Here is a 25,658-nt window from a genome sequence, read left to right as displayed (position 1 = left end):
CTTGCTGTGCGAAAATTGGCTGCGGCACTTCCCACGTCACAACGGTGACGACACTCCAAAATTACTTCATTGGCTGTGAAGCGCTTTGAGACATTGGGTCGTAATAGGCGCTGTATAAATGCAAGTCTTTCTTTTCAGCCGAAGAGGTGCCTCTAACTCGACATTATTGTTAAGTAAACAGATACTGAGACCGCCCAGGGTTTAGTTGTTGCTTAAGCAGATTGAAATGCGCTGTTCAATTTCAGGCTGTTGGTCAGGAAGGATCTTTTTCGACTGGCTTGCCTCGTTACAGTGTGTGATCTGGACTGTGCCGTGCTGGTTTATAAGACCTGTTGTATCCAGTGCGTTCCGGTTGAAGGATTCTGTGTAAATCCGCTCTTAATGGAAATCTAATTGTAAAAATGCCTGCACCATTTTGTAAGTGCGTGTGAGTTCTGTCTCTATCTCTGTGATACAATCTGCAGTGTTACAGGTGTCAAACTCTGCTTGTTACTCACCTTCAGTGAGTGTTTATATCTATTCTCCCCAAAATCACTCACATTCCTGTAAAAATATCCTCTGTTGCTTCCCCCCGAGTGACTGAAATGATTAACATCCAAAGTAATGGGCTTATGGGGAGCGTCCGGGGAAGTGGAGCTGGGTCCATAGAAATATAGAAACATAGAAAATAGGTGCAGGAGTAGGCTATTCAGCCCTTCGAGCCTGCACCACCATTCAATATGATCATGGTTCATCATCATGCAACTTCAGTACCCCACTCTTGCTTTCTCTCCATACCCCTTGATCCCTTTAGCCATAATGGCCACATCTAACTCCCTTTTGAATATATCCAACGAACTGGCCTCAAGAACTCTCTGTGGTAGAGCATTCACCAGGTTCACAATTCTCTCAGTGAAGAAGTTTCTCCTCATCTCGGTCCTAAATGGCTTACCCCTTATCCTTAGACTGTGACCCCTGGTTCTGGACTTCCCCAACATCGGGAACATTCTTCCTGCATCTAACCTGTCCAGTCCCGTCAGAGTTGTGTATGTTTCTATGAGATCCCCTCTCATTGTTCTAAATTCCAGTGAATTTAAGCCTAATCGATCCAGTCTTTCTTCATATGTCAGTCCTGCCATCCCGGGAATCAGTCTGGTGAACCTTCGCTGCACTCCCTCAATAGCAAGAATGTCCTTCCTCAGATTAGGAGACCAAAACTGAACACAATATTCCAGGTGTGATCTCACCAAGGCCCTGTACAACTGCAGTAAGACCTCCTGCTCCTATACTCAAATCCCCTAGCTATGAAGGCCTGCATGCCATTTGCCTTCTTCACCGCCTGCTGTACCTGCATGCCTACTTTCAATGACTGATGTACCATGACACCCAGGTCTCGTTGCACCTCCCCTTTTATTATCTTTCACCATTCAGATAATAATCTGCCTTCCTGTTTTTGCAACCAAAATGAATACGCTCACACTTATCCACATTATACTGCACCTGCCATGCATTTGCCCACTCACCTAACCTGTCCAAGTCACCCTGCAGCCTCCGAGCATCCTCTTCACAGCTCAGACCGCCACCCAGTTTAGTGTCATCGGCAAACTTGGAGATATTTGATTCAATTCCTTCATCTAAATGATGATCAGATCAGCCACGATCTTATTGAATGGTGGGGCAGGTTCGAGGGGCCGTATGGCCTACTTTTGTTCCTATGTCTTATGTTCTTATGTAAACACCAAGCACAATGAAAATTGCAAATATCATAATAACATGTTTCAATCTCCCCATTAAATTGTCTTTGGTGTCTAGTAAAGCCATTACCCCAAAACCCAGATTTTGACTTGTTATTTCGCCCCTAAAGTGCCAGCACAGGCACGATGGGCCGAATAGCCTCCTTCTGTGCTATTTGATTGGAGGGTTCCAGATTGGCCAATTCAATCTGAGCATGCGCAGTGTGCATACTTTCCCAGGCCGCAGCAGCAGTTGAATTCAAAATTATCTGGGGTAAAAAAGCTATATCAAGTAATAATGATAATTTATTAAGTTCAACTAAAGTCCATCTTGAGTGCCTTTTCTTTGGAAAAAGCAAGGTTGTGCCTTTATTCAAAAGTCTGCGAGAGAGTCAGAGGAAACCACTACTGATTATGCATATGTTGTAGCTTTGATTAAGCTGAAAGAGCTTGAGTTCATTTTTTCAACAAAAAAAACATGAATTGAATTTTAGCTAACTGCCTCTGATGATCACGTGTAATGTTTACAGTTAGAACTTGTTAAGATGGACACCGGTGAGGGAGATAGGTACTGAGTGTCTTTCCTCGTCTTAATTTGAGTTAATTTTACCCCACTCAGAAAAAAGGTGTTGCGTTTTGACAATATCCTTTCCCGATAGTTACAAAGTTTAGATGTTCTTGCCAGGCAGATGGAGACCAAGACACAGGCCCAGGATTCTTTCACGAGATAGTAAATAGATATTTTTTCCAAAGGTTCCTTAGAAAGTCGCACATTGGTCTTGCCAGACACTCTATATCCCTCCTCAGTGATATCAGACAGGTGGGCACTCACCTCGCTGAAATACACCAACAATTTCCGTAGACAAGTGAAACAGACCCCAGTTTGTTCCCCTAACCCCTTTCCTCCCCACCCCCACCCCACTCGCCACACACAAAAAGTAAAAGAACCTCTCACGCTGCCTAACCCCAATTGTCAGCTCTGTAAAATTCTGAGATCCCTCCCCAGCTCTGCTAACTCCCAAGATCCTGAAGCTATCAGGACCGACCTATTGCGATCGGTGGAAGACTCCCCAATAAAAACATTGAATTTGACTTAGTCACTGCAAATCACTGGCCCCGGATCTTAATTGGAACGAAATTCACGCAAACATGCGACCGATTGGCTATCACCCATTTAGCCATCTGCTCAGACGAATTTCGCCCGTACCTCCCCGGATTGGTCAGCGGTTGTCACTGATTGGCTGAACTGATCCCGGATCCACAGGAGGCCGCGGTCCATGGAGTGCCATCCCTCAAACTGCAGAGTTACCAGCGCTCCCATCGCCTCCAGCCCAGACCACCAGGGTGTGTCCGGCACAGGAAGATGGAGGAATATCGCAGTCACAGCCACAGGAACCCATGAAGGTAGCGTTCTAAAACGATATTCTGAGGCAGAAAGAGTGCGAGAGCGGGAGGAATAGAGGCGAGAGAACGAGAGAGAAGGAGGGAGAGAGAGATAGTCAGAAACAAATCGATTGAAAGAGAAAGGAGAGAGGGAAACGGGATATAAATATAAGGCTAGATGGACAGAGAGAAGGAGAGATAGTGAGATAGAGCGAGAGAGAGAGAGAGAGAAAGAAAGGGAGACAGAGAGACAGAGAGAGAGAGAGAGAGGGAGACAGAGAGAGGGAGACAGAGAGAGAGAGAGATAAAGGGAGACAGAGAGAGAGAGACAGAGAGAGAGACAGACAGAGAGAGCGAGAGAGAGAGAGACAGAGCGAGAGAAAGAGAGAGAGAGACAGAGAGACAGAGAGAGATGAAAGAAAAAGAAGACACAAGGAGGGAAAAAGTTGTTAAAACAGAGAGCAAAAGATGAGTAAAGAGTGCGCGAGGGTGATAGAGTGAGCGAGGCAGATGGACAGAGACACCGGAGGAGGCAGAGCATTGAGACACAGACAGATCATGAGGGGACTGCAATAACCGACTGGAGACTGGAAAGAGTTTCAGAGGGATGAGGATTAAATCTCTAAAACAACAACAGAAAGATTCGCATTTCTGCCGTTGCTTTCACCACATCGGGACGTCCCAAAGAGTTTTACAGCCGAAGAAGCCCTTTTTTGGAGTGTGCTCACTCTTGTAATGTGGGAAACGCAGCAGCCAATTTGCGCACAGCAAGCTCCCACACACAGCAATGTGATTATGGCCTAGATCATCTGTTTTTAGTGATGTTCTTCAAAATAGTGGCCTTGGGACCGTACACGTCCACACGAGGGGGCAGATGGGTCCTCAATTTAACATCTCATCTGAAAGTCAGCACCTCCGACAATGTGGCGCTCCATCAGTACTGCCCCTCCGACCAAGCGGCGCTTCCTCAGTGCCACCCCTCTGACAGTGTGGCACTCCCTTAGTACTGCCCCTCCAACAGTGCGGCGCTCCCTCAGTACTGCCCCTCCGACAGTGCGGCGCTCCCTCAGTACTGCCCCTCCGACAGTGCGGCACTCCCTCAGTACTGCCCCTCTGGAAGTGCGGCACTCCCTCAGTACTGCCCCTCCGACAATGCGGCGCTCCCTCAGTACTGCCCCTCCAACAGTGCGGCGCTCCCTCAGTACTGCCCCTCTGACAGTGGAGCACTCCCTCAGTACTGCCCCTCCGACAGTACGGCGCTCCCTCAGTACTGCCCCTCTGACAGTGCGGTGCTCTCTCAGTACTGCCCCTCCGACAGTGCAGCGCTCCCTCAGTACTGCCTCTCTGACAGTGAGTCACTCCCTCAGTACTGCCCCTCTGACAGTGCGGCTCTCCCTCAGTCCTGCCCCTGTGACAGTGAGGCACTCCCTCAGTATTGCCCATCCGACAGTGCGGCACTCCCTCAGCACTGCCCCTCCGACAGTGAGGCGCTCCCTCAGTACCGCCCCTCCGACAGCGCGGCACTCCCTCAGTACTGCCCCTCCGACAGTGCAGCGCTCCCTCAGTACTGCCCCTCCGACAGTACGGCGCTCCCTCAGTACTGCCCCTCCGACAGTGCGGCACTCCCTCAGTACTGCCCCTCCAACAGTGCGGCGCTCCCTCAGTACTGGCCCTCCGACAGTGCGGTGCTCCCTCAGTACTGCCCCTCCGACAGTGCGGCGCTCCCTCAGTACTGCGCCTCCGACAGTGCGGCGCTCCCTCAGGCCGAATGTCTCTGAGAAAATGCCCACTGAGCCGCAGTTGGCACTATTTAGGGCAGTGCAAGTTATTTGGTGTTGTCAGTCGTTGTGTCAGCGATCTTGGTGATGGAATAAGTGTGCTGCCTCTCTCAGACCCAGTGATGATCAGTTTTGATATGATGACTCGGTGAGCTTGATTGTTGCTTTGTGCTGGGAGGGTCTCTGATTTCCTCTGGTTTGTAACTTTATGCAGCTGGGGGTGGAAGCGAAGTGATGGCGTGTGCTCTCCCCTCTGCCCCCACCCCCCCCACCCCCATCAGTCAGACAGCGGGGGCGGATACCGGTCACTCTTTAATGTGCTGTCCATATTGAGACACTAAACCAACAGAGCAAAAATTGAGGGGATAAATGTTTGGGTTTATTCAGAAAAAAGTAACAGATGTGAGTTATTGGGGAGCAAAACACTCCCATTGAGAATCACTGGGAAATCCCAGGGAACAGAGTGAACAGATAAAGAGAGAGAGAAAGATAGAGAGAGATAGGGAGAGAGAGTTAGAGACAGAGAAAGAGAGGCTGGGAGAGAGAAAGGACAGAACTGCATCTCTATCGTACCTTTTCCCACCTGAGGATGTCCCAAAGCCCATCACTTATTTTGGAGTGTGCTCACTGTTGTAATGTGGGAAACTCCCACACATAGCAATGTAATAATGGCCCAGATCATCTGTTGTTAGTGATTTTGGTTGAGGGAAGAATATTTGCCGCAGGGCACTGGGGATAACTTCCCCTGCTCTTCTTCCAATCGGGTCTCCCTCAGAATCTATCTATCTATCTATCTATCTATCTATCTATCTATCTATCTATCTATCTATCTATCTATCTATCTATCTATCTATCTATCTATCTATCTATCTATCTATCTGTCTGTCTGTATATCTATCTATCTATCTATCTGTCTGTCTGTCTGTCTGTCTGTCTCTCTCTCTCTCTCTCTCTCGGTCTCTCTCTCTATCTATCTATCTATCTACTCTACTCTACTCTATATCTGTCTGTCTGTCTATCTATCTAATTATCCATCTATCCCAGTCTCTCTCTCTCGCTATCTATCTACCGACTCTACTCTATATCTATGTGTTTACCATAATCTCTCTCTATGTATCTGTTGCTCTCTCTCTCACTCTCTCTGTCTCTTCGTCTCTCACTTTTTCTGTCTCGCTCTCTCTCTCTCTCTCTCTGTCTCACTCTCTGTCTCACTCTGTCTCTCACTCTGTCTCTCTCTTTCTCTCTCTCTCTGTCTACTGTACCCTATCTCTATGTGTCTACCATAACCTCCCCCCTCTCCCTCTCTGTCTCTCACACTTTCTCTCTGTCTCTCTCTCTCTCTGTCTCTCTCTCTCTCTCTGTCTACTGAACCCTATCTCTCGCTGTCAACCATAACCTCCATCTCTCTCTCTCTCTCTCTGCCTTTCACACTTTCTCTCTCTCTTTTTCTCTCTCTCTCCATGTCTCTCTCTGTCTCTCACTCTCTCACTATGACTGTCTCTCTCTCTCTCTCTCGCTCTGTCTCTGTGTGTCTCTCGCACTCTCTTTCTCTCACTCACTCTATCTGTCTGTCTCTCGCTCTCTCATTCTCTCTCTCTCTCACTCTCTCTCTCTCACTCTGTCCACTGCACCATATCTCTATCTGTCGACCATAACCTCCCCCTGTGTTCCTCTGCAGCGATGCCCGGTTCTATTTTTGTCCTGGGAGGAAGTGGTGCCGTTTCCGCACTCGGCCCACGGTCCACGGAGCTCAGTTAGTTACACAGCAGCAGTTGGCTTGGGTGTTGGTGGCACTCTGTTCTTTGGGTTCAACCCGGCTCCAGGCCCAAGCACAGAAATCCTGGCCGACAATCAGCTGTAATCGCCAGGGATGTTTGGATGGGCATGAAACCCTCTCCGGCACCCTGCCTTGCCCAGTCTGTAATTGTGTGTGGGCGGCTATGGTCCGCTCTGAGGATGGGACTGATGACCAGGGACTTGGGCCGAACGGGACATCCCATCATTCACCCACAGATCCCAGGACCGGGTCACAGCTGCGCTCAACACTCGTTCTTCACAAACTTTCTTCCTTGCTGCTGTGAAAAATTGTGCACGGTTACTTAAATTGGCACAATGCTCAGGAAACTGGCGGAAGCAAGCCAGGGGTGAATAATACTGAGAAATTGTGGTTATATTGTTTTAACAAAGTGTCTGCTGTACAACAGGATTAGCGAGCTTTTGGTCACAAGTAGAGGCCAGTCATTCACCTCCGTGTGAGTCGGGGGTGGGGTGGGGGGGGGGCAGACAAATACAGATATACCCTCACACACACCCTCACACATACCCTCACACACACTCACACTCACCTTCACACACACTGACACACGCTCACACAAACACACACACACACACACACACCCTCGCACACACCCTCACACACACACTCACACACCCTCACACACACACTCACACACATTCACACACACGCTCACGCGCACACACACACTCACACACATCCTCACAAACCCTCACACTCACACCCTCACTCACACACACACTCTCACACACACCTTCAAACATTCACACACGCACACACACACTCACGCACACACTCGAAATCACAAACACTCACATACACACACACACACACACACTCACATACACACTCACACTCACACACACACACACACTCGCACACAAACTCACTCACACACTCACACACACACATACACACTCACGGACACACAAACACACACTCACGCACACACTCACAAACACTCAAACGCACACACACTCACACACTCTCATTTACACTCACACACACACACTCACTCGCACACTCACACACACACACGCACACACTCACACTCAAAAGCACTCACACACACACACACATACACACACACATTCACATACACACACACACGCACGCACACGCACACGCACACTCACACACACTCACTCACGCACTCACACACACGCACACACGCATACACTCACATTCACATACACACACACACACTCAGACACACTCACACTCACACTCACAAACACTCACACACACACACACACTCACTCACAGACACACACTGGACACAAGAATAACACTCAAAGCTCTCAATTGCTTTTCTCACACAGTAAGAACATTCTGTGGATAGAGGAAGTCCGATTCTTTGACTCTGAAATTGTGTCCTACTGTTACATAGAAACGGGAGGTGACTCTACATCAAGACAACATCACAAGTTACAGAAGTGAAAATGGCAATTCGAAAATTAGAGAAACGATTTACTCATAAACTTTCTGAAGCTCTGCAAGATAGAGAATTATAAAAAATATCACTAGCTGTGCTTAGTAAGATCTACAGAATAATGAGCGCCTGGTCAGGTGCTGGAAGTGATTGAGTGGGACAGTATAGAGGGAGCATTACTCTGTATCTAACCTCCTGTACCTGCCCTGGGAGTGTTTGATGGGACAGTGTCGAGGGAGCTTTATTCTGTATCTAACCTCCTGTACCTGCCCTGGGAGTGTTTGATGGGACAGTTTAGAGGGAGCTTTACTCTGTATCTAACGCCGTGCTGTAACTGCCCTGGGAGTGTTTGATGGGACAGTGTAGAGAGAGCTTTATTTTGTATTAAACCCCGTCCAGTACCTGCCTGGGAGTGTTTGATGGGACAGTGTACAGTGAACTTTACTCTGTATCTCACTCCGTGCTGTACCTGCCCTGGGAGTGTTTGATGGGACAGTGTCGAGGGAGCTTTACTCTGTATCTCACTCCGTGCTGTACCTGCACTGGGAGTATTTGATGGGACAGTGTAAAGGGAGCTTTACTCTGTATCTAACCCCGTGCTGTACCTGCCCTGGGAATGTTTGATCGGACAATGTAGAGGGAGTTTACTCTGTATATAACCACCTGTACCTGCCCTGGGAATGTTTGATCGGACAATGTAGAGGGAGTTTACTCTGTATATAATCCCCTGTACCTGCCATGGGAGTGTTTGATTGGACAGTGTAGAGGGAGCTTTATTCGTATCTAACCCCGTTCTGTACCTGATTTGGGCGTGTTTGATGGGACAGTGTCAAGGGAGCTTTACTCTGTACCTAACATCTTGTTGTGCGAGGCCCCTTGGGGAAGAGTGACCAAAAGATGGTAGAATATTTTATTAAGATGGAGAGTGACACAGTTAATTCAGAGACTCGAGTCCTGAACTTAAGGAAAGGTAATTTCGATGGTATGAGATGTGAATTGGCTAGAATCGACTGGCGAATGATACTTAAAGGGTTGACGGTGGATAGGCAATGGCAAACATTTAAAGATCACATGGATGAACTTGAACAATTGTACATCCCTGTCTGGAGTAAAAAATAAAATGGGCAAGGTGGCTCAACCATGGCTAACAAGGGAAATTAAGGATAGTGTTAAATCCAAGGAACAGGCATATAAATTGGCCAGAAAAGCAGCAAACCTGAGGACTGGGAGAATTTTGTAAGACAGCAGACGAGGATAAAGGGTTTAATTAGGAGGAGGAAAATAGAGTATGAGAGGAAGCTTGCTGGGAACATAAAAACTGACTGCAAAAGCTTCTATAGCTTTGTGAAGAGAAAAAGATTAGTGAAGACAAACGTAGGTCCCTTGCAGTCAGAATCAGGTGAATTTATAATGGGGAACAAAGAAATGGCGGACCAGTTAAACTAATACTTTGGTTCTGTTTTCATGAAGGAAGACACAAATAACCTTCCAGAAATACTAGTGGACTGAGGGTTTAGTGAGAAGGAGGAACTGAAGGATATCCTTGTAAAGCAGGAAATTGTGTTGGGGAAATTGATGGGAATGAAGGCCGATGAATCCCCAAGGCCTGATAGTCTGCATCCCAGAGTACTTAAGGAAGTGGCCCTAGAAATAGTGGATGCATTGGTGATCATTTTCCAACAGTCTATAGACTCTGGATCAGTTCCTATGGATTGGAGGGTAGCTAATGTAACACCACTGTTTAAAAACGTAGGGAGAGAGAAAACGTGCAATTATATACTGGATAGCCTGACATCAGTAGTGGGGAAAATGTTGGAATGAATTATTAAAGATGAAATAGCAGCGCATTTGGAAAGCAGTGACAGGATCGGTCCAAGTCAGCATGGATTTATGAAAGGGAAATCATGCCTGATAAATCTGCTCGAATTTTTTGAGGATGTAACTAGTGGACAAGGGCGAACCAGTGGATGTGGTGTATTTGGAATTACAAAAGGCTTTTGACAAGGTCCCACACAAGAGATTGGTGTGCAAAATCAAAGCACATGGTATTGGGGGTAATGTACTGACGTGATAGAGAACTGGTTGGCAGACAGGAAGCAGAGAGTCGGGATAAACGTGTCCTTTCCAGAATGGCAAGCAGTGACTAGTGGGGTGCCGCAGGACTCGGTGCTGGGATCCCAGCTATTTACAATATACATTAATGATTTAGACATAGAATTGAGTGTAATATCTCCAAGTTTGCAGCTGACACTAAACTGGGTGCCGGTGTGAGCTGTGAGGAGGATGCTAAGAGACTGCAGGGTGACTTGGACAGGTTAGGTGAGTGGGCAAATGCATGGCAGATGCAGTATAATGTGGATAAATGTGAGGTTAAAAATTTTGGCGCCAAAAACACGAAGGCAGAATATTACCTGAATGGTGACAAATTAGGAAATGGGGAGGAGCAACGAGACCTGGCTGTCATGGATCATAAGTCATTGAAAGCTGACATGCAGGTACAGCAGGCGATGAAGAAGGCAAATGGTATGTTGGCCTTCATAGCGATGGAATTTGAGTATAGGAGCAGGGAAGTCTTACTGCAGTTGTACAGGGCCTTAGTGAGGCCTCACCTTGAATATTGTGTTCAGTTTTGTTCTCCTAATCTGAGGAAGGACGTTCTTGCTATTGATGGAGTGTAGCAAAGGATCACCTGACTGATTCCCGGGATGATGGGACTGACATATGAGGAGAGACTAGAACACTGGTCTTTATACAAGAGAGCCTGGAAGGATGAGAGAGGATCTCATAGAAACATATAAAATTCTGACAGGACGGGACAGGTTAGATGCGGGAAGAATGTTCCCAATGTTGGGGAAGTTTAGAACCGGGGACGCAGTCTAAGGATAAGGGGTAAGCCATTTAGGACCGAGATGAGGAGAAACTTCTTCACTCAGAGAGTTGTTAACCTGTGGAATTCCCTACCACAGAAAGCTGTTGATACCAGTTCATTGGATATATTCAAGAAGGAGTTAGACATGGCCCTTACGGCTAAAGGGATCAAGGGGTATGGAGAGAAAGCAGGAAAGGGATACTGATGAAATGATCAGCCATGATCTTATTGAATGGCGGTGCAGGCTCGAAGAACCGAATAGCCTACTCCTGCACCTATTTTCTGTATTCCTATGTTTCTATGTGATGTATCTTCCCTGGGAGTATTTGATGGGACAGTGCAGAGAGAGCTTTACTCTGCATCTAACCCCGTGCTGTACCTGCCCTGGGAGTGTTTAATTGGACAGTGTAAAGGGAGCTTTACTCTTTATCCAACCCCGTGGTGTGCCAGTCCTGGGAATGTTTGTTCGGGAGAGAGTAGAGGGAGCTTCAGTCTGTATCTAACCCCGTGCTGTACCTGCCCTGAGAGTGTTTGATGGGACAGTATGCAGGGAGCTTTACTCTGTATCTAACCTCCTGTACCTGCCCTGGGAGTGTTTGATGGGATAGTGTAGAGGAAGCTTTACTCTATATCTAACCCGTGCTGTATCTGCCCAGAGGGTGTTTGATGGTACAGTGTCGAGGCAGTTTTACTCTGTATCTAACCCCTGTACCTGCCCAGAGGATGTTTGATGGTACAGTGTAGAGGGAGCTTTACTCTGTATCTAACCCCCGTGCTTTATCTGCCATGGGAGTGTGTGGTGAATGCAGTGTAGAGGGAGCTTTACTCTGTATCTAACCCCGTGCTGTACTTGACGTGGGAGTGTTTGATGGGACAGTGTAGAGGGAGCTTTACTCTGTATCTAACACCCTGTACCTGTCCTGGGAGTGTTTGATGGGACAGTGTAGAGGGAGCTTTACTCTGTATCTAACCCCGTGCTGTACCGGCCCTGGGAGTGTTTGATAGGACATTGTGGAGAGAGCTTTACTTCTGTATCTAAACCCCTGTATCTGCCCTGGGAGTGTTTGTTTGGACAGCGTAGAGGGAGCTTTACTCTATATCTAACCCTGTGCTGTACCTGCCCTTCGAGTGTTTGATGGGACAGTGTAGAGGGAGCTTTACTCTGTATCTAACCCCGTGCTGTACCTGCCCTGGGAGTGTTTGATGGGACAGTGTAGAGGGAGCTTTACTCTGTATCTAACCCCCTGTACCTGCCCTGGGAGTGTTTGATGGGACAGAGTAGAGGGTGCTTTACTCTGTATCTAACCCCGTGCTGTACCTGCCCTGGGAGTGTTTGATGGGACAGTGTAGAGGGAGCTTTACTCTGTATCTAAACCCCCTGTACCTGCCCTGGGAGTGTTTGATGGGACAGTGTAGAGGGAGCTTTACTCAGTATCTAACCCCCTGTACCTGCCCTGGGAGTATTTAATGGGACAGTGTAGAGGGAGCTTTACTCTGTATCTAACCCCCTGTACCTGCCTTGGGAGTGTTTGATGGGACAGTGTAGAGGGAGCTTTACTCTGTATCTAACCCCCTGTATCTGCCCTGGGAGTGTATGACGGAGACAGTGTAGAGGGTGTATCAGAGTACATGTTTAATTGATGAGGAAGTTGCGCTACCATTGCAACAATTGTTGCGACATGTTGCGTGATTGGGCAAAACTGTGTGTGAGTTTGAGTTATTTATTCAGTTTGAGGAGCCGAGTGTCTGTGAGCACGTTCCACTGCTGGGTTTCGAAGCAGGTCAAAGTGTGAAATCTTGGACTGTGTTCTTTTAGACAATGACTCTGATGAAAGAATGTTTTCTCTTTGTGTTCGGGGCTACTTTACACAATCTTAGTTCCGAGCAGGCGACTCCCCTCCCACTGTCAGAAAACGTCACAGAAATCAGCCTGGTTCTTAACGGAAATGGGAAGTTTCCCAATGGGGCGCTCTTCTCGGCTCAGGAGTTAGATTCAGAGTAAAGCTCGCTCTACACTGTCCCATCAAACACTCCCAGGGCAGGTACAGGGGGTTAGATACAGAGTAAAGCTCCCTCTACACTGTCCCATTAAACACTCCCAGGGTAGGTACAGGGGGTTAGATACAGAGTAAAGCTCCCTCTACACTATCCCATCAAACACTCCCAGCGTAGTTACAGGGGGTTAGATACAGAGTAAAGCTCCCTCTACACTGTCCCATCACACACTCCCAGGGTAGGTACAGGGGGTTAGATACAAAGTAAATCTCCCTCTACATTTTCCCATCAAACTCTCACAGGGCAGGCACAGCACGGGTTAGATACAGAGTAAAATTCCCTCTACACTGTCCCATCAAACACTCCCAGGGCGGATACAGGGGGTTAGATACAGAGTAAAGCTCCCTCTACACTGTCCCATCAAACACTTCCAGGGCAGGTACAGGGGGTTATATACAGAGTAAAGCTCCCTCTACACTGTCTCCTGAAGCAATGCCAGGGCAGGTACAGGGGGTTAGATACAGAGTAAAGCTCCCTCTACACTGTCCCCTCAAACACGCCCAGGGCAGGTACAGGGGGTTAGATACAGAGAATAGCTCGCTTTACATTGTCCCATCAAACACTCCCAGGGCAGGCACAGGGGGTTAGATACAGAGTTAAACTCCCTCTACACTGTCCCATCGCACATTCCCAGGGCAGGTACAAGGGGTTAGATACAGAGTAAATCTTCCTCTACACTGTCCCATCACACAATCCCAGGGCAGGTACAAGGGGTTAGATACAGAGTAAAACTCCCTCTACACTGTTGCATCAAACACTCACAGGGCAGGTACAGGGGGTTAGATACAGAGTAAAGCTCCCTCTACACTGTCCCATCAAGCACTCCCTGGGCCGTTACAACTCGGGGTTAGATACAGAGTAAAGCTCCCTCTACACTGTCCCACCAAACACTCGCAGGGCAGGTACAGGGGGTTAGATACAGAGTAAAGCTCCCTCTACACTGTCCCATCAAACACTCCCAGGGCAGGTACAGGGGGTTAGATACAGAGTAAAGCTGCCTCTACACTGTCCCATCAAACACTCCCAGGGCAGGTACAGGGGGTTAGATACAGAGCAAAGCTCCCTCTACACTGTCCCATCAAACACTCCCAGGGCAGGTACAGGGGTTAGATACAGAGTAAAGCTCACTCATATCTAATAATTCATTGGAAAAAGGTGTGGTGCTGGAGAACTGAGGGATAGCTAAGGTACCTATGTTTACGAAGGGGGATAGAACATGTTCAGGGAATTAAAGACCAGTCAGCTTAACATCGGTGGGAGGAAATATAATGGATCCCTACTAAAGTAGTATGTGGAATGACATCTCGAAACCTAATAACGCATACTCAGCGTGGATTTCAAATGCGGAATGTATCGTTTGATCAACCTCATTGAATGTTTCGAAGAGATAATAGAAAGAGTAGATAAGGGTAATGAAATAAATGCAATTCATCTAGATTTTTAAAAATCCTTCGAAAGCGGGGAACTACAGGCCAGTTACCCTGACGTCAGTAGTCGTGAACATGCAGGCATCCATTATTAAGGACGTGGTACAGGGCACTTAGAAAATAATGATAGGATTGGGCAGAGTCAACACGGATTTATGAAACGGAAATCATGTTTGACAAATCTGTTAGAGTTTTTTAGGTTACAACTAGCAGAATACATAAGGGGAAACCAGTGGACGTGGGGTGTTTGGATTTGCAGAAGGCATTCGATAAGGGGCCACACAAGAGGTTATTGAACACAATTAGGGCTCATGGAATTGCGGGTAATATACCAGCGTGGATTGAGGATTGGTTAACGGACAGAAAACAGAGAGTAAGAATAAACGGGTCATTCTCGGCTTGGGAGGCTGTAACTAGAGTGGTGCCGCAAGTATCAGTGTTTGGGCCCCAGATATTCACAATCTATATCATTGATTTGGATGAGGAGACCAAATGTAATATATCCAAGTTTGCTGATGATACAAAGCTTGGTGGGAATATAATTTGTGAGGAGGATGCAAAGAGACTTCAAGGGGGCATTGATAGGCTAAGTGACTTGTAAAGACCACCGTAAATGGAATATAACGTGCAGAAATATGATGTTATCAACTTTAATAGGAAAAATAAAAAAGCAGAGTATATTTTAACTGGCGAGAGATTGGTAAATGTTGGTGTTCAGAGGGATCTGGGTGTCCTTGTACACCAATCACTGAAAGTTAACATGTAGGTACAGCAAGCGATTAAGAAAGCACATGATACGTTGGCGCTTATTACAAGAGTATTTGAGGATAAGGGTAAAGGCATTTATTGCAATTATATATGGGCCTGGTGATACCGCACCTGGAGTATTCTGTATAGTTTTAATCTCTTTACCTAAGGAAGGATATACTCACCATTGATGGAGCCACCAGAGAGCAGGCTATTTTAGATCTGGTAATCCATAATGGGATAGGATTAATTAATGATCTCATATTAAAGGATCCTCTAGGGAAAAGTGATCACAGCATGTTAGAATTTCACATCAAGTTTGAGGGTGAGAAATCTGGGTCTCAAACTAGTAATCTGAACTTAAATAATGACAATTACAAAGGTATGCAGACAGAGTTGGCTAAAGTGGACTGGGAAAATAGACTAAAGGGTAAGATGGTAGATAAGCCATGGCAGACATTTAAGGAGATATTTCATAACTCTCAGCAAAGATATATTCCAGAGAGAAAGAAAGACTCTAAGAGAAGGATGAACAATCCGTGGCTAACAAAGGAAGTTAAGGATGGCATCAAATTGTTTCTATGTTTCTATGTTCCTCAATTGAAAACGAAGGCACATAATGTTGCAAGGATTAGTGGCAGGCCAGAGGATTGGGAATTTTTTAGAAACCAGCAAAGGACGACTAAAGATATAATAAAGAGAGAGAAAATTGATTATGAGAGCAAACTAGCAAGAAATATATTTTAAAAAGCAATAAGAGCTTCTACAAGTATATAAAAAGGAAGAGAGTAGCTAACGTGTATGTTGGTCCCTAACAGGATGAATCTGGGGAATTAACAATGGGGAGCAGGGAAATGGCAGAGACGTTGTACAAATATTTTGTATCGGTTTCCAAAGTAGAAGGCACTATTAGCATCCAAATAATCCATAATCAATCGGCTATAGCGAGGGCGAACTTAAAACAATCACTAGAGAAAAAGTACTAGGCAAACTAATAGAACTAAAGAGGCATAAGTCCCCTGGACCTGATGGCCTGCATACTAGGGTACTAAAATAAATGGCTGCAGAGATAGTGGATGCATTGGTTGTAATCTACCAAAATTCCCTGGATTCTAGAGAGGTCCCAGTGGATTGGAGAACCGCAAATGTACCGCAAACTAATTGAGGAAGGAGGGAGTCAGAAAGCGGGAAACTATAGACCAGTTAGCCTAAAATCTGTCTTTGGCAAAATGCTGGAGTCCATTATTGAGGAAGTATTAACAGGACATTCAGAAAATAATAATACAGTAAAACAGAGTCTGCATGGTTTTGTGAAAGGGAAATCATGTTTGACAAATTTGTTAGAGTTCTTTGAGGATATAACCAGCAGGGTGGCTAAATGAGGAACCAGTAGATGTGGTGTCTTTGGATTTCCAGAAGGCATTCGATAAGATGCCACATAAAATGTACTGCACAGGATAAAAGTTCACGGGGTTGGGAGTAATCTAGGGGATGCATGGATAGAGGATTGGCTAACTAACAGAAAACAGAGATTCGGGATAAATGGGTAATTTTCAGGTTGGCAAACTTTAACACGTGGGGTGCCACAAGGATCAGTGCTGGCGCCTCAACTATTTACAATCTATATTAATGACTTGGATGAAGGGACCAAGTGTAATGTAGCCAAGTTTGCTGATGGAAAAGCAGGCATTGAAGAGAAAATAAAAAATCTGCAAAGGGATGTAGGCAGGTTAAGTGAGTGGGCAAAAATTTGTCAGATGGAGTATAATGTGGGAAAATGTGAGGTTATCCATTTTGGTAGGAAAAATAAAAAAGCACTTATTATTTAAATGGTAATATATTACAAAATGCTGCAGTACAGAGGGATCTGGGGGTAATTCTACATAAAACACAAAAAAATTAGCATGCAGGTACAGCAAGTAATTAGAAAGGCAAATGGAATTCTGCTTTTATTGCCAGGAGGATAGAGTATAAAAGCAGAGAAGTTCTGCTACAAATGTACAGGGTATTGGTGAGGCCACACCTGGAGTACTGCGTGCAGTTTTGGTCTCCGTATTTAAGGAGGGATATACTTGCATTGGAGGCAGTTCAGAAAAGGTTCACGTGGTTGATTCCTGCGATGAAGGGGTTGTATTATGAAGAAAGGTTGAGCAGGTTGGGCCTGTACTCATTGGAGTTTATAAGAATGCGAGGTGATCTTATTGAAATGTATAAGATTCTGAGGGGGCTGGACAGGGTAGATACAGAGAGGGTGTTTCCCCTCGTGGGTGAATCTAGAAATAGGGGACATCGTTTCAGAATAAGGTGTCGCCCATTTAAAACGGAGATGAGGAGGAATATCTTCTGTGAAATTCTCTGCCCCAGAGAGCTGTGGAGGCTGCGTCATTGAATATATTTAAAACGGAGCTAGACAGATTTTTGAACGTAAGGGGAGTGAAGGGTTATGGGGAACGGGCAGGTAAGTCGAGTTCAAGCCAATACCAGATATTTCTGATCAGATATTGCAGAATATGTCCACTTGTGATCTTATTGAATGGCGGAACATGCTTGAGGGGCCAAATGGCCTACTCCTGCTCCTATTTCTTATGTTCTTATGAGCAGAGACTTCTTCACTCAGAGGGTGGTGAATGTTTGGAATTCTCTACCCCAGAGGGCTGTGGAGACTCAGTCTTTGAGTGTATACAAGGCTGAGATAGATAGATTTTTGGATATTAAGGAAATCAAGGGATATGTGGATAGTGCAGGAAAGTGGAGTTGAGGCAAAAGATCAGCCATGATTTCATTGAATGACGGAGCAGGCTCGAGGGGCCGTATGGCCTACTCCTAATTCTTATGGGTTTTTTTATGATAAGGTACCCCATCTCCTACTTAGGCGGTCCCTCGTATTGAGGGTGACTTGCTTCCACACCAAAAAGTGATGAGTTCACAGGTGTTTCAATGGCGGACCCGATATTCCGGGTCGCGAACTACATGTTGAAGGGTGGAAGATGCCTGTGCGTGCATTGTTTTAACGTGGGGTGGCCGTTGCACACCAGCCACCACACGGGCTTGACAGAGCTAGGTCTTGGTCCTGTGGCAAGGATTGACCAAGCGGACTGGAAACCAGCTCTGAGGTACCCCATAACAGACTGATGAACAAGGTCAGAGAATGTGGAGTCAGGGGACAAGTAGCAGAATGGATCGCTAGCTGGCTTCAAGACAGAAAGCAGAGAGTGGGGGTAACGGGTCATTGTTCACAGGGGCAGAATGTGGGTGGTGGTGTTCCACAAGGATCGGTGCTGGGACCGCTGTTCACAATTTATATTAACTGTTTAAACTTTGCAATCAAAAACATAATTTCTGAATTTGCGGATTGCACCAAATTGAGGAGAGAGACAATATTTGAGGAGGACAGCAACAAATTACAGGGGGACATTAATAAACTTGTGGAACAGGAATATAATTGGCAAATGAAATTCAGCACAGATTAATGTGAGGTATTACATTTTGGTAGGAAGAATAGGGAGGTCACTTATTACTGGGAGGGTGTGGGTCTGGGTGGAGTAGATGAACAAAGGTATCTGGAATACAAATACACAAATCACAGAATGTTGTGACACAGGTTAGCAAGGCCATAAAAGGCAAACCAAGCTCTCGGGTTTATTTCTAGAGGGATGGAATTGAAAAGTAGGGAAGTTATGCTAAACCTGTTTCGAAACTTGGTTAGACCACACTTAGCGTACTGTATATAGCTCTGGTCGGCATATTATGAAAAGGATATAGAGGCACTGGAGAGGGTTTGAGAAGACTTACAAAGATGATACCAGAAATGCGAGGGCATACATATGAGGAAAGAATGAACAGGCTGGGTCTCTTTTCTCTTGAAGAAAGAAGGTTGAGGGGTGACCTAATAGAGGTCTCTAAAATTATGCAAGGTTTTGATGGAGCGGATACAGAGAGAATGTTTCCTCTTCTGGGGAAGAGCATAACTAGAGGCCATCAATTTAAGACAGTCGCCAAGAAATCCAATCGGGAATTCAGGAGAAACTTCTTTACCCAGAGAGAAGTGAGAATGTGGAACTCGCTGCCACAAGGAGGGGTGGAAGTGAATAGTATAGAAATATTTAAGGGGAGGCTGGACAAGTATATGAGGGAGAAGGAAATATAGAGTTACGCTGATAGATTTCGATGAGGAAAGACGGGAGGAGGCTGGAGGGGAGCATAAAAGCGGGCATGGACTGGTTGTGCCGAACGGCCTGTTTCTGTGCCGAATATCCCGTGTAATCCTGTGTAATCCTCGACACTGTCCCATCAAACATGCCCAGGGCAGGTACAGGGGGTTAGATAGAGAGTAAAGCTCCCTCTACACTGTCCCATCAAACATTCCCAGGGCAGGTACGGGGGGTTAGATACAGAGTAAAGCCCCCTCTACACTGTCCCATCACACACTCCCAGGGCAGGTACAGGGGGTTAGATACAGAGTAAAGCTCCCTCTACACTGTCCCATCAAACACTCCCAGGGCATGTGCCCATCTTAACCTAGAATATATTGTGTTCACATTGCAATACTTGCTCTATTCTGCAAACCAAACCGGCTGGCTGAGACCCGATTTAATGGGGTGTGGAAGGGTGTCTGATTGATTGAAATATCCTTCCAATATCTGGGAGAGTTTGCTGCTTGGAAGTCTCCAAGGACTGAGTGATGGAGATAGGGGTCAGGCGCAAATTAAAGGCAATGTCTGGCATGAAATGGGCCATAATCGGATGAACTAGTGGAAATTATTTGACCAATCCTGTGATTTTCCACGCTCTAGCAAACTTCAGCTGGCGTGCCTGTGTCCTACACAGTAACTGAGGTTAAAGTTGATGGAAATCACGACTGGCTGAGAGTTATGGTCGCTATTGGACCGTCTCAGGGCGGGATCCCCCGAGGAGACTCATTGTTTCGGATACAAACACTGCAACACTCACTTCCTGTTTCTCAAAAGCGGCGGAGCGGCGGAAACCAGACGTGATGTTGTTCACAGTTCAATGTATCCGGTGTCTGGTGGGAATTTGCATCCTCTATCGGAGGGCTTTTCTGCAATTCCTTCTGTCACTGCCTCCGGGCGGGGGAGGGAGGGCTGGATTCTCCGTCCCGCCCTTTGACACTTTCCTGGGGATAGTGAAGGGGGGGGGTGTGACTGAGAAACACCTGGTGCCCCTCACCTGCTCTCCCTCACCTCTCCCTCACCTGCTCTCTCTCACCTCTGCCTCACCTGCTCGCCCTCACCTGCTCCCCCTCACCTGCTCTCCCTCACCTGCTCCCCCTCACCTGCTCTCACTCACCTGCTCTCCCTCACCTGCTCTCACTCACCTGCTCTCCCTCACCTCTCCCTCACCTGCTCTCACTCACCTGCTCTCACTCACCTGGTCTCCCTCACCTGGCGGAGAAAGTTTGAGCAGTTTGGGCATGTATTCATTGGAGTTTAGAAGACTTAGAGGTGATCTTATTGAAACGTATGATACTGAGGGAGATGGAAAAGCTAGAGGCAGAGAGGTTTTTCCCCTCGTGGGGGAATCTAGAACTAGGGGGCACAGTTTCAGAATAAGGGGTCGCCCATTTACAACTGAGATGAGGAGAAATTTCTTTACTCAGAGGGTGGTGAATCTGTGGAATTCTCTGCCCCAGAGAGCTGTGGAGGCTGGGACATTGAATATATTTAAGGTGGAGAAAGACAGATTCTTCAACGATAAGGGAGTGAAGGGTTATGGGGAGCAGGCGTGGAAGTGGAGCTGAGGCCAAGGTCAGCCGCCATCATCATCATCATCATCATAGGCAGTCCCTCGGAACAGAGGAAGATTTGCTTCCACTCTTAAAATGAGTCCTTATATGGCTGAACAATCCAATACACGATCTTATTGAATGGCGGAGCAGGCTCGAGGGGCCAAATGGCCAACTATTTCTTATGTTCATATGTCCAGTGGGCACTGACTGCCTCTCTGTCCGTGATGAGCACCTCTCCATCGTTGGTCGGCAGTGGGGTAGGACCTTGGGTGCTTGGGCCTCAGGTCATCTTGACTGTGCTGAAGAATCCTCGCACGTCATGGTTGTCGGCTAGCTGCTGGATTTCTCCAGCTTTCTCCAGCCACCATCTGTTCTTTAGGTCGTGTGTTTTCTGTTACACAAGCCACATCGTCCACACGCCCGACACAAGACTCCCAAAACAGCCCTAATCGGAGTTCCGACACGGCAAGCGAGCCCCAGGTGGGCAGAGGAAAACGCTTCAAGGGCATGCTCAAAGCCTGCCTTGAAAAAGTGCAACATCCCCACCGACACCTGGGAGTCCCTGGTCCCAAGCCTGCCCAAAGTGGAGGAGGAACATCTGGGAAGGCGCTGAACTCCTCGAGTCTCTTTGCTGAGGGAAAGCTGAAGGCAAGCGTCCAAGGCGGAAGGAGCGTGTGGCAACACAGGCCCCCCCCCACTCACCCGTCCCTCCAACCATCATCTGCCCCACCTGCGACAGAGACCGTAGACCCAGCATTGAACTGTACGGTCACCTGAGAACTCACTTTTAGTGTTCAACTATTTGAGTTGTGCACGTTAAGCAAATGTCCCCTGCAAGGGGGGTCACTCTCCAAAATAAAATATTTTTCCATTGCCCCTCTTTTAAGGGGGGAGAGATTTTTAGGGCACTAAAAACAGACATTTTATAAGTGCATCCTGGCTAAAGCGGGGGGGCACTAAAACCGGCAAATTAAACAAATTAACCTTTAGACATAAAATCAAGTTAAGATTGTGTTGCCGGGGGTGATGATGCACTCCAGTCCCTCCGGCGCCCACCTCTCGCAGAAGGCCGCGAGCGTACCGGTGGACACCGCGTGCTCCATCTCCAGGGACACCATGGCTCAGGATGTAACCGCGGAAGAGAGGCAGGCAGTCGGGTCTGAATGACCCCCTCGACCGCCCGCTGCCTGGACCGGCTGATGGCCCCCTTGGCCGTGCCCACTAGCAGTCCTACGAGGAGGCCCTCGGACCTACCCGCTCCCCTCAGCACAGGGTGCCCAAAGATCAGGAACGTGGGACTGAAGTGCAGCCAGAATTTCAGGAGCAGCCCCTTCGAATATTGGAACGGGGGCTGCAACCTCACACATTCGAGAAAAACGTGCAACACGGATTCTTCCAGACCGCAGAATTTGCAGGCGGCCTGGGAGCCCGTGAACCGACTTAAAAACTTACTGCATGGGACTGCTCCGTGCACCACCCTCCAGGCCAAGGCCCCAATAAATAGTGGGGTAACTCCTGTCAGCCTCTCAATGGGGCGAGCAGCTGAAACACAAAATGAATAATCTCAGACCAACACATGTCTTCTTTTTGACATTAATCATTGCTTAAAATAGGAGCAGCGAGCAGCCAAACCACAGAGCAACTGAACTGTTGAGAGCAGCTCCGTGGGATCCGGCACAGGCGGTTGCAAAGTGACAAAAGTCAATGACACACAGTAAATGTTGAATCTGAGACCAGAGGTCGCCATTTCTCCCAACTTCCCAATCAATGCCAACACTTGGAGAGAACTTTGTGTTCTACTGTGAGAGTCAGTGTGTGTGGGACTGTACCCCAGTGAGATCAGTGTGTGTGGGACTGTACCCCAGTGAGAGTCAGTGTGTGTGGGACCCGTACCCCAGTGAGAGTCAGTGTGTGTGGGACTGTAGCCCAGTGAGAGTCAGTGTGTGTGGGACTGTACCCCAGTGAGAGTCAGTGTGTGTGGGACCCGTACCCCAGTGAGAATCGCTGTGTGTGGGACCCGTACCCCAATGAGAGTCAGTGTGTGTGGGACCCGTATCCCAGTGAGAGTCAGTGTGTGTGGGACCCGTACCCCAGTGAGAGTCAGTGTGTGTGGGACTGTACCCCAGTGAGAGTCAGTATGTGTGGGACTGTACCCCAGTGAGAGTCAGTGTGTGTGGGACTGTACCCCAGTGAGAGCCAGTGTGTGTGTGACTGTACCCCAGTGAGAGCCAGTGTGTGTGGGACCCGTACCCCAGTGAGAATCGCTGTGTGTGGGACCCGTACCCCAGTGAGAGTCAGTGTGTGGGACCCGTACCCCAGTGAGAGTCAGTGTGTGGGACCCGTACCCCAGTGAGAGTCAGTGTGTGTGGGACTGTACCCCAGTGAGAGTCAGTGTGTGTAGGACCCGTACCCCAATGAGAGTCAGTGAGTGCGGGACCCATACCCCAGTGAGAGTAAGTGTGTGTGGGACCCGTACCCCAGTGAGAGTCAATGTGTGTGGGACTCGTACCCCAGTGAGAGTCAGTGTGTGTGGGACCCATACCCCAGTGAGAGTCAGTGTGTGTGGGACCCATACCCCAGTGAGAGTCAGTGTGTGTGGGACCCGTATCACAGTGAGAGTCAGTGTGTGGAACTGTACGCCAGTGACTCAGTGACTGAGCTGTGAATGTTATCCTCAATATTTCACTCTTTGTTTCCATCCCATGTGCAGGAAGCTCTGTCCGTTGTCAGTGAGGACCACGCCCTATACGAATCCTCGTACGCAGCCTCAGACCTGATGAAAGCGGAGATCGTGTCTGGAGATTACAGTCAAGCGGGGAAAGGCAGTCCGGAGGTGGGGGAGCCGGACTGGCCGACCCAGGCCAGCCGAGTGACGGTGAAGCGGGAGGTTGAGCAGGTGAACGGCACCAGGTACGGCTAGGAACTTCTGCACTTGCCAGGCTACACAGCGGTGCATGTGGCGACCACCCAGCCCTCTGTCAGTCCCTCTCCAGTCCCTGTCCCGGCTCACTCTGTCCTTCTCCATAACAAGTGACATCGATCAACAGGCAACTCTTTCAAATCAGGGGAAAGGTCCTTCGGAGTTACAACCCCAACACTTCTTCATAAATTAACCCCAGCCAGAAACCCTCTCCCTATAGCCCAACACCCACCCACACACCTTCTCCACAATCCCCCAACCCCAACCACCTTCTCCACAATCCCCCAACCCCACCCACCTTCTCCCCAATCCCCCCAACCCCACCCACCCACCTTCTCCCCAATCCCCCAACCCCACACACCTTCTCCCCAATCCCCCAACTCCACCCACCTTCTCCACAATCCCCCAACCCCACCCACCTTCTCCCCAATCCCCCCAACCCCACCCACCCACCTTCTCCCCAATCCCCCCAACTCCACCCACCTTCTCCCCAATCCCCCCAACCCCACCCACCCACCTTCTCCCCAATCCCCCCAACCCCAACCACCTTCTCCACAATCCCCTCAACTCCACCCACCTTCTCCACAATCCCCCCAACCCCACCCACCCACCTTCTCCCCAATCCCCCCAACCCCACCCACCCACCTTCTCCCCAATCCCCCAACCCCACCCACCTTCTCCACAATCCCCCAACCCCACCCACCTTCTCCCCAATCCCCCCAACCCCACCCACCCACCTTCTCCCCAATCCCCCAACTCCACCCACCTTCTCCCCAATCCCCCAACTCCACCCACCTTCTCCCCAATCCCCCAACTCCACCCACCTTCTCCCCAATCCCCCAACCCCACCCACCTTCTCCACAATCCCCCAACCCCACCCACCTTCTCCCCAATCCCCCCAACCCCACCCACCCACCTTCTCCCCAATCCCACAACCCTACCCACCTTCTCCCCAATCCCCCCAACCCCACCCACCTTCTCCACAATCCCCCAACCCCACCCACCTTCTCCCCAACCCCACCCACCTTCTCCCCAATCCCCCCAACCCCACCCACCCACCTTCTCCCCAATCCCCCAACTCCACCCCCCTTCTCCCCAATCCCCCCAACCCCACCCACCCACCTTCTCCCCAATCCCACAACCCTACCCACCTTCTCCCCAATCCCCCAACCCCACCCACCCACCTTCTCCCCAATCCCCCCAACCCCACCCACCTTCTCCCCAACTCCACCCACCTTCTCCCCAATCCCCCAACTCCACCCACCCACCTTCTCCTCAATCCCACAACCCTACCCACCTTCTCCCCAATCCCCCAACCCCACCCACCTTCTCCACAATCCCCCCAACCCCACCCACCCACCTTCTCCCCAATCCCCCCAACCCCACCCACCCACCTTCTCCCCAATCCCCCAACCCCACCCACCTTCTCCACAATCCCCCAACCCCACCCACCTTCTCCCCAATCCCCCCAACCCCACCCACCCACCTTCTCCCCAATCCCCCAACTCCACCCACCTTCTCCCCAATCCCCCAACTCCACCCACCTTCTCCCCAATCCCCCAACTCCACCCACCTTCTCCCCAATCCCCCAACCCCACCCACCTTCTCCACAATCCCCCAACCCCACCCACCTTCTCCCCAATCCCCCCAACCCCACCCACCCACCTTCTCCCCAATCCCACAACCCTACCCACCTTCTCCCCAATCCCCCCAACCCCACCCACCTTCTCCACAATCCCCCAACCCCACCCACCTTCTCCCCAACCCCACCCACCTTCTCCCCAATCCCCCCAA

General features: G+C 48.7%; 1 protein-coding gene across 2 annotated transcripts in view; it reads left to right on the top strand.

The window, feature by feature from the left end:
* The window catches only part of LOC139249332 (retroviral integration site protein Fli-1 homolog), a 66,522-nt gene that overhangs the window by 14,866 nt on the left and 25,998 nt on the right, over nucleotides 1-25,658 (top strand). For both annotated transcript variants that reach the window (XM_070872316.1, XM_070872317.1), the window contains exon 2: nucleotides 23,655-23,854. In XM_070872316.1, the coding sequence (XP_070728417.1) occupies nucleotides 23,655-23,854 (200 nt within the window). The remainder of the gene's footprint in view (nucleotides 1-23,654; nucleotides 23,855-25,658) is intronic.

This window comes from Pristiophorus japonicus, unplaced genomic scaffold (genome assembly GCF_044704955.1).
Source record: "Pristiophorus japonicus isolate sPriJap1 unplaced genomic scaffold, sPriJap1.hap1 HAP1_SCAFFOLD_304, whole genome shotgun sequence".
NCBI classification, from domain to species: Eukaryota; Metazoa; Chordata; class Chondrichthyes; family Pristiophoridae; genus Pristiophorus; species Pristiophorus japonicus.
This window is presented reverse-complemented; position numbering and strand designations above follow the sequence as displayed.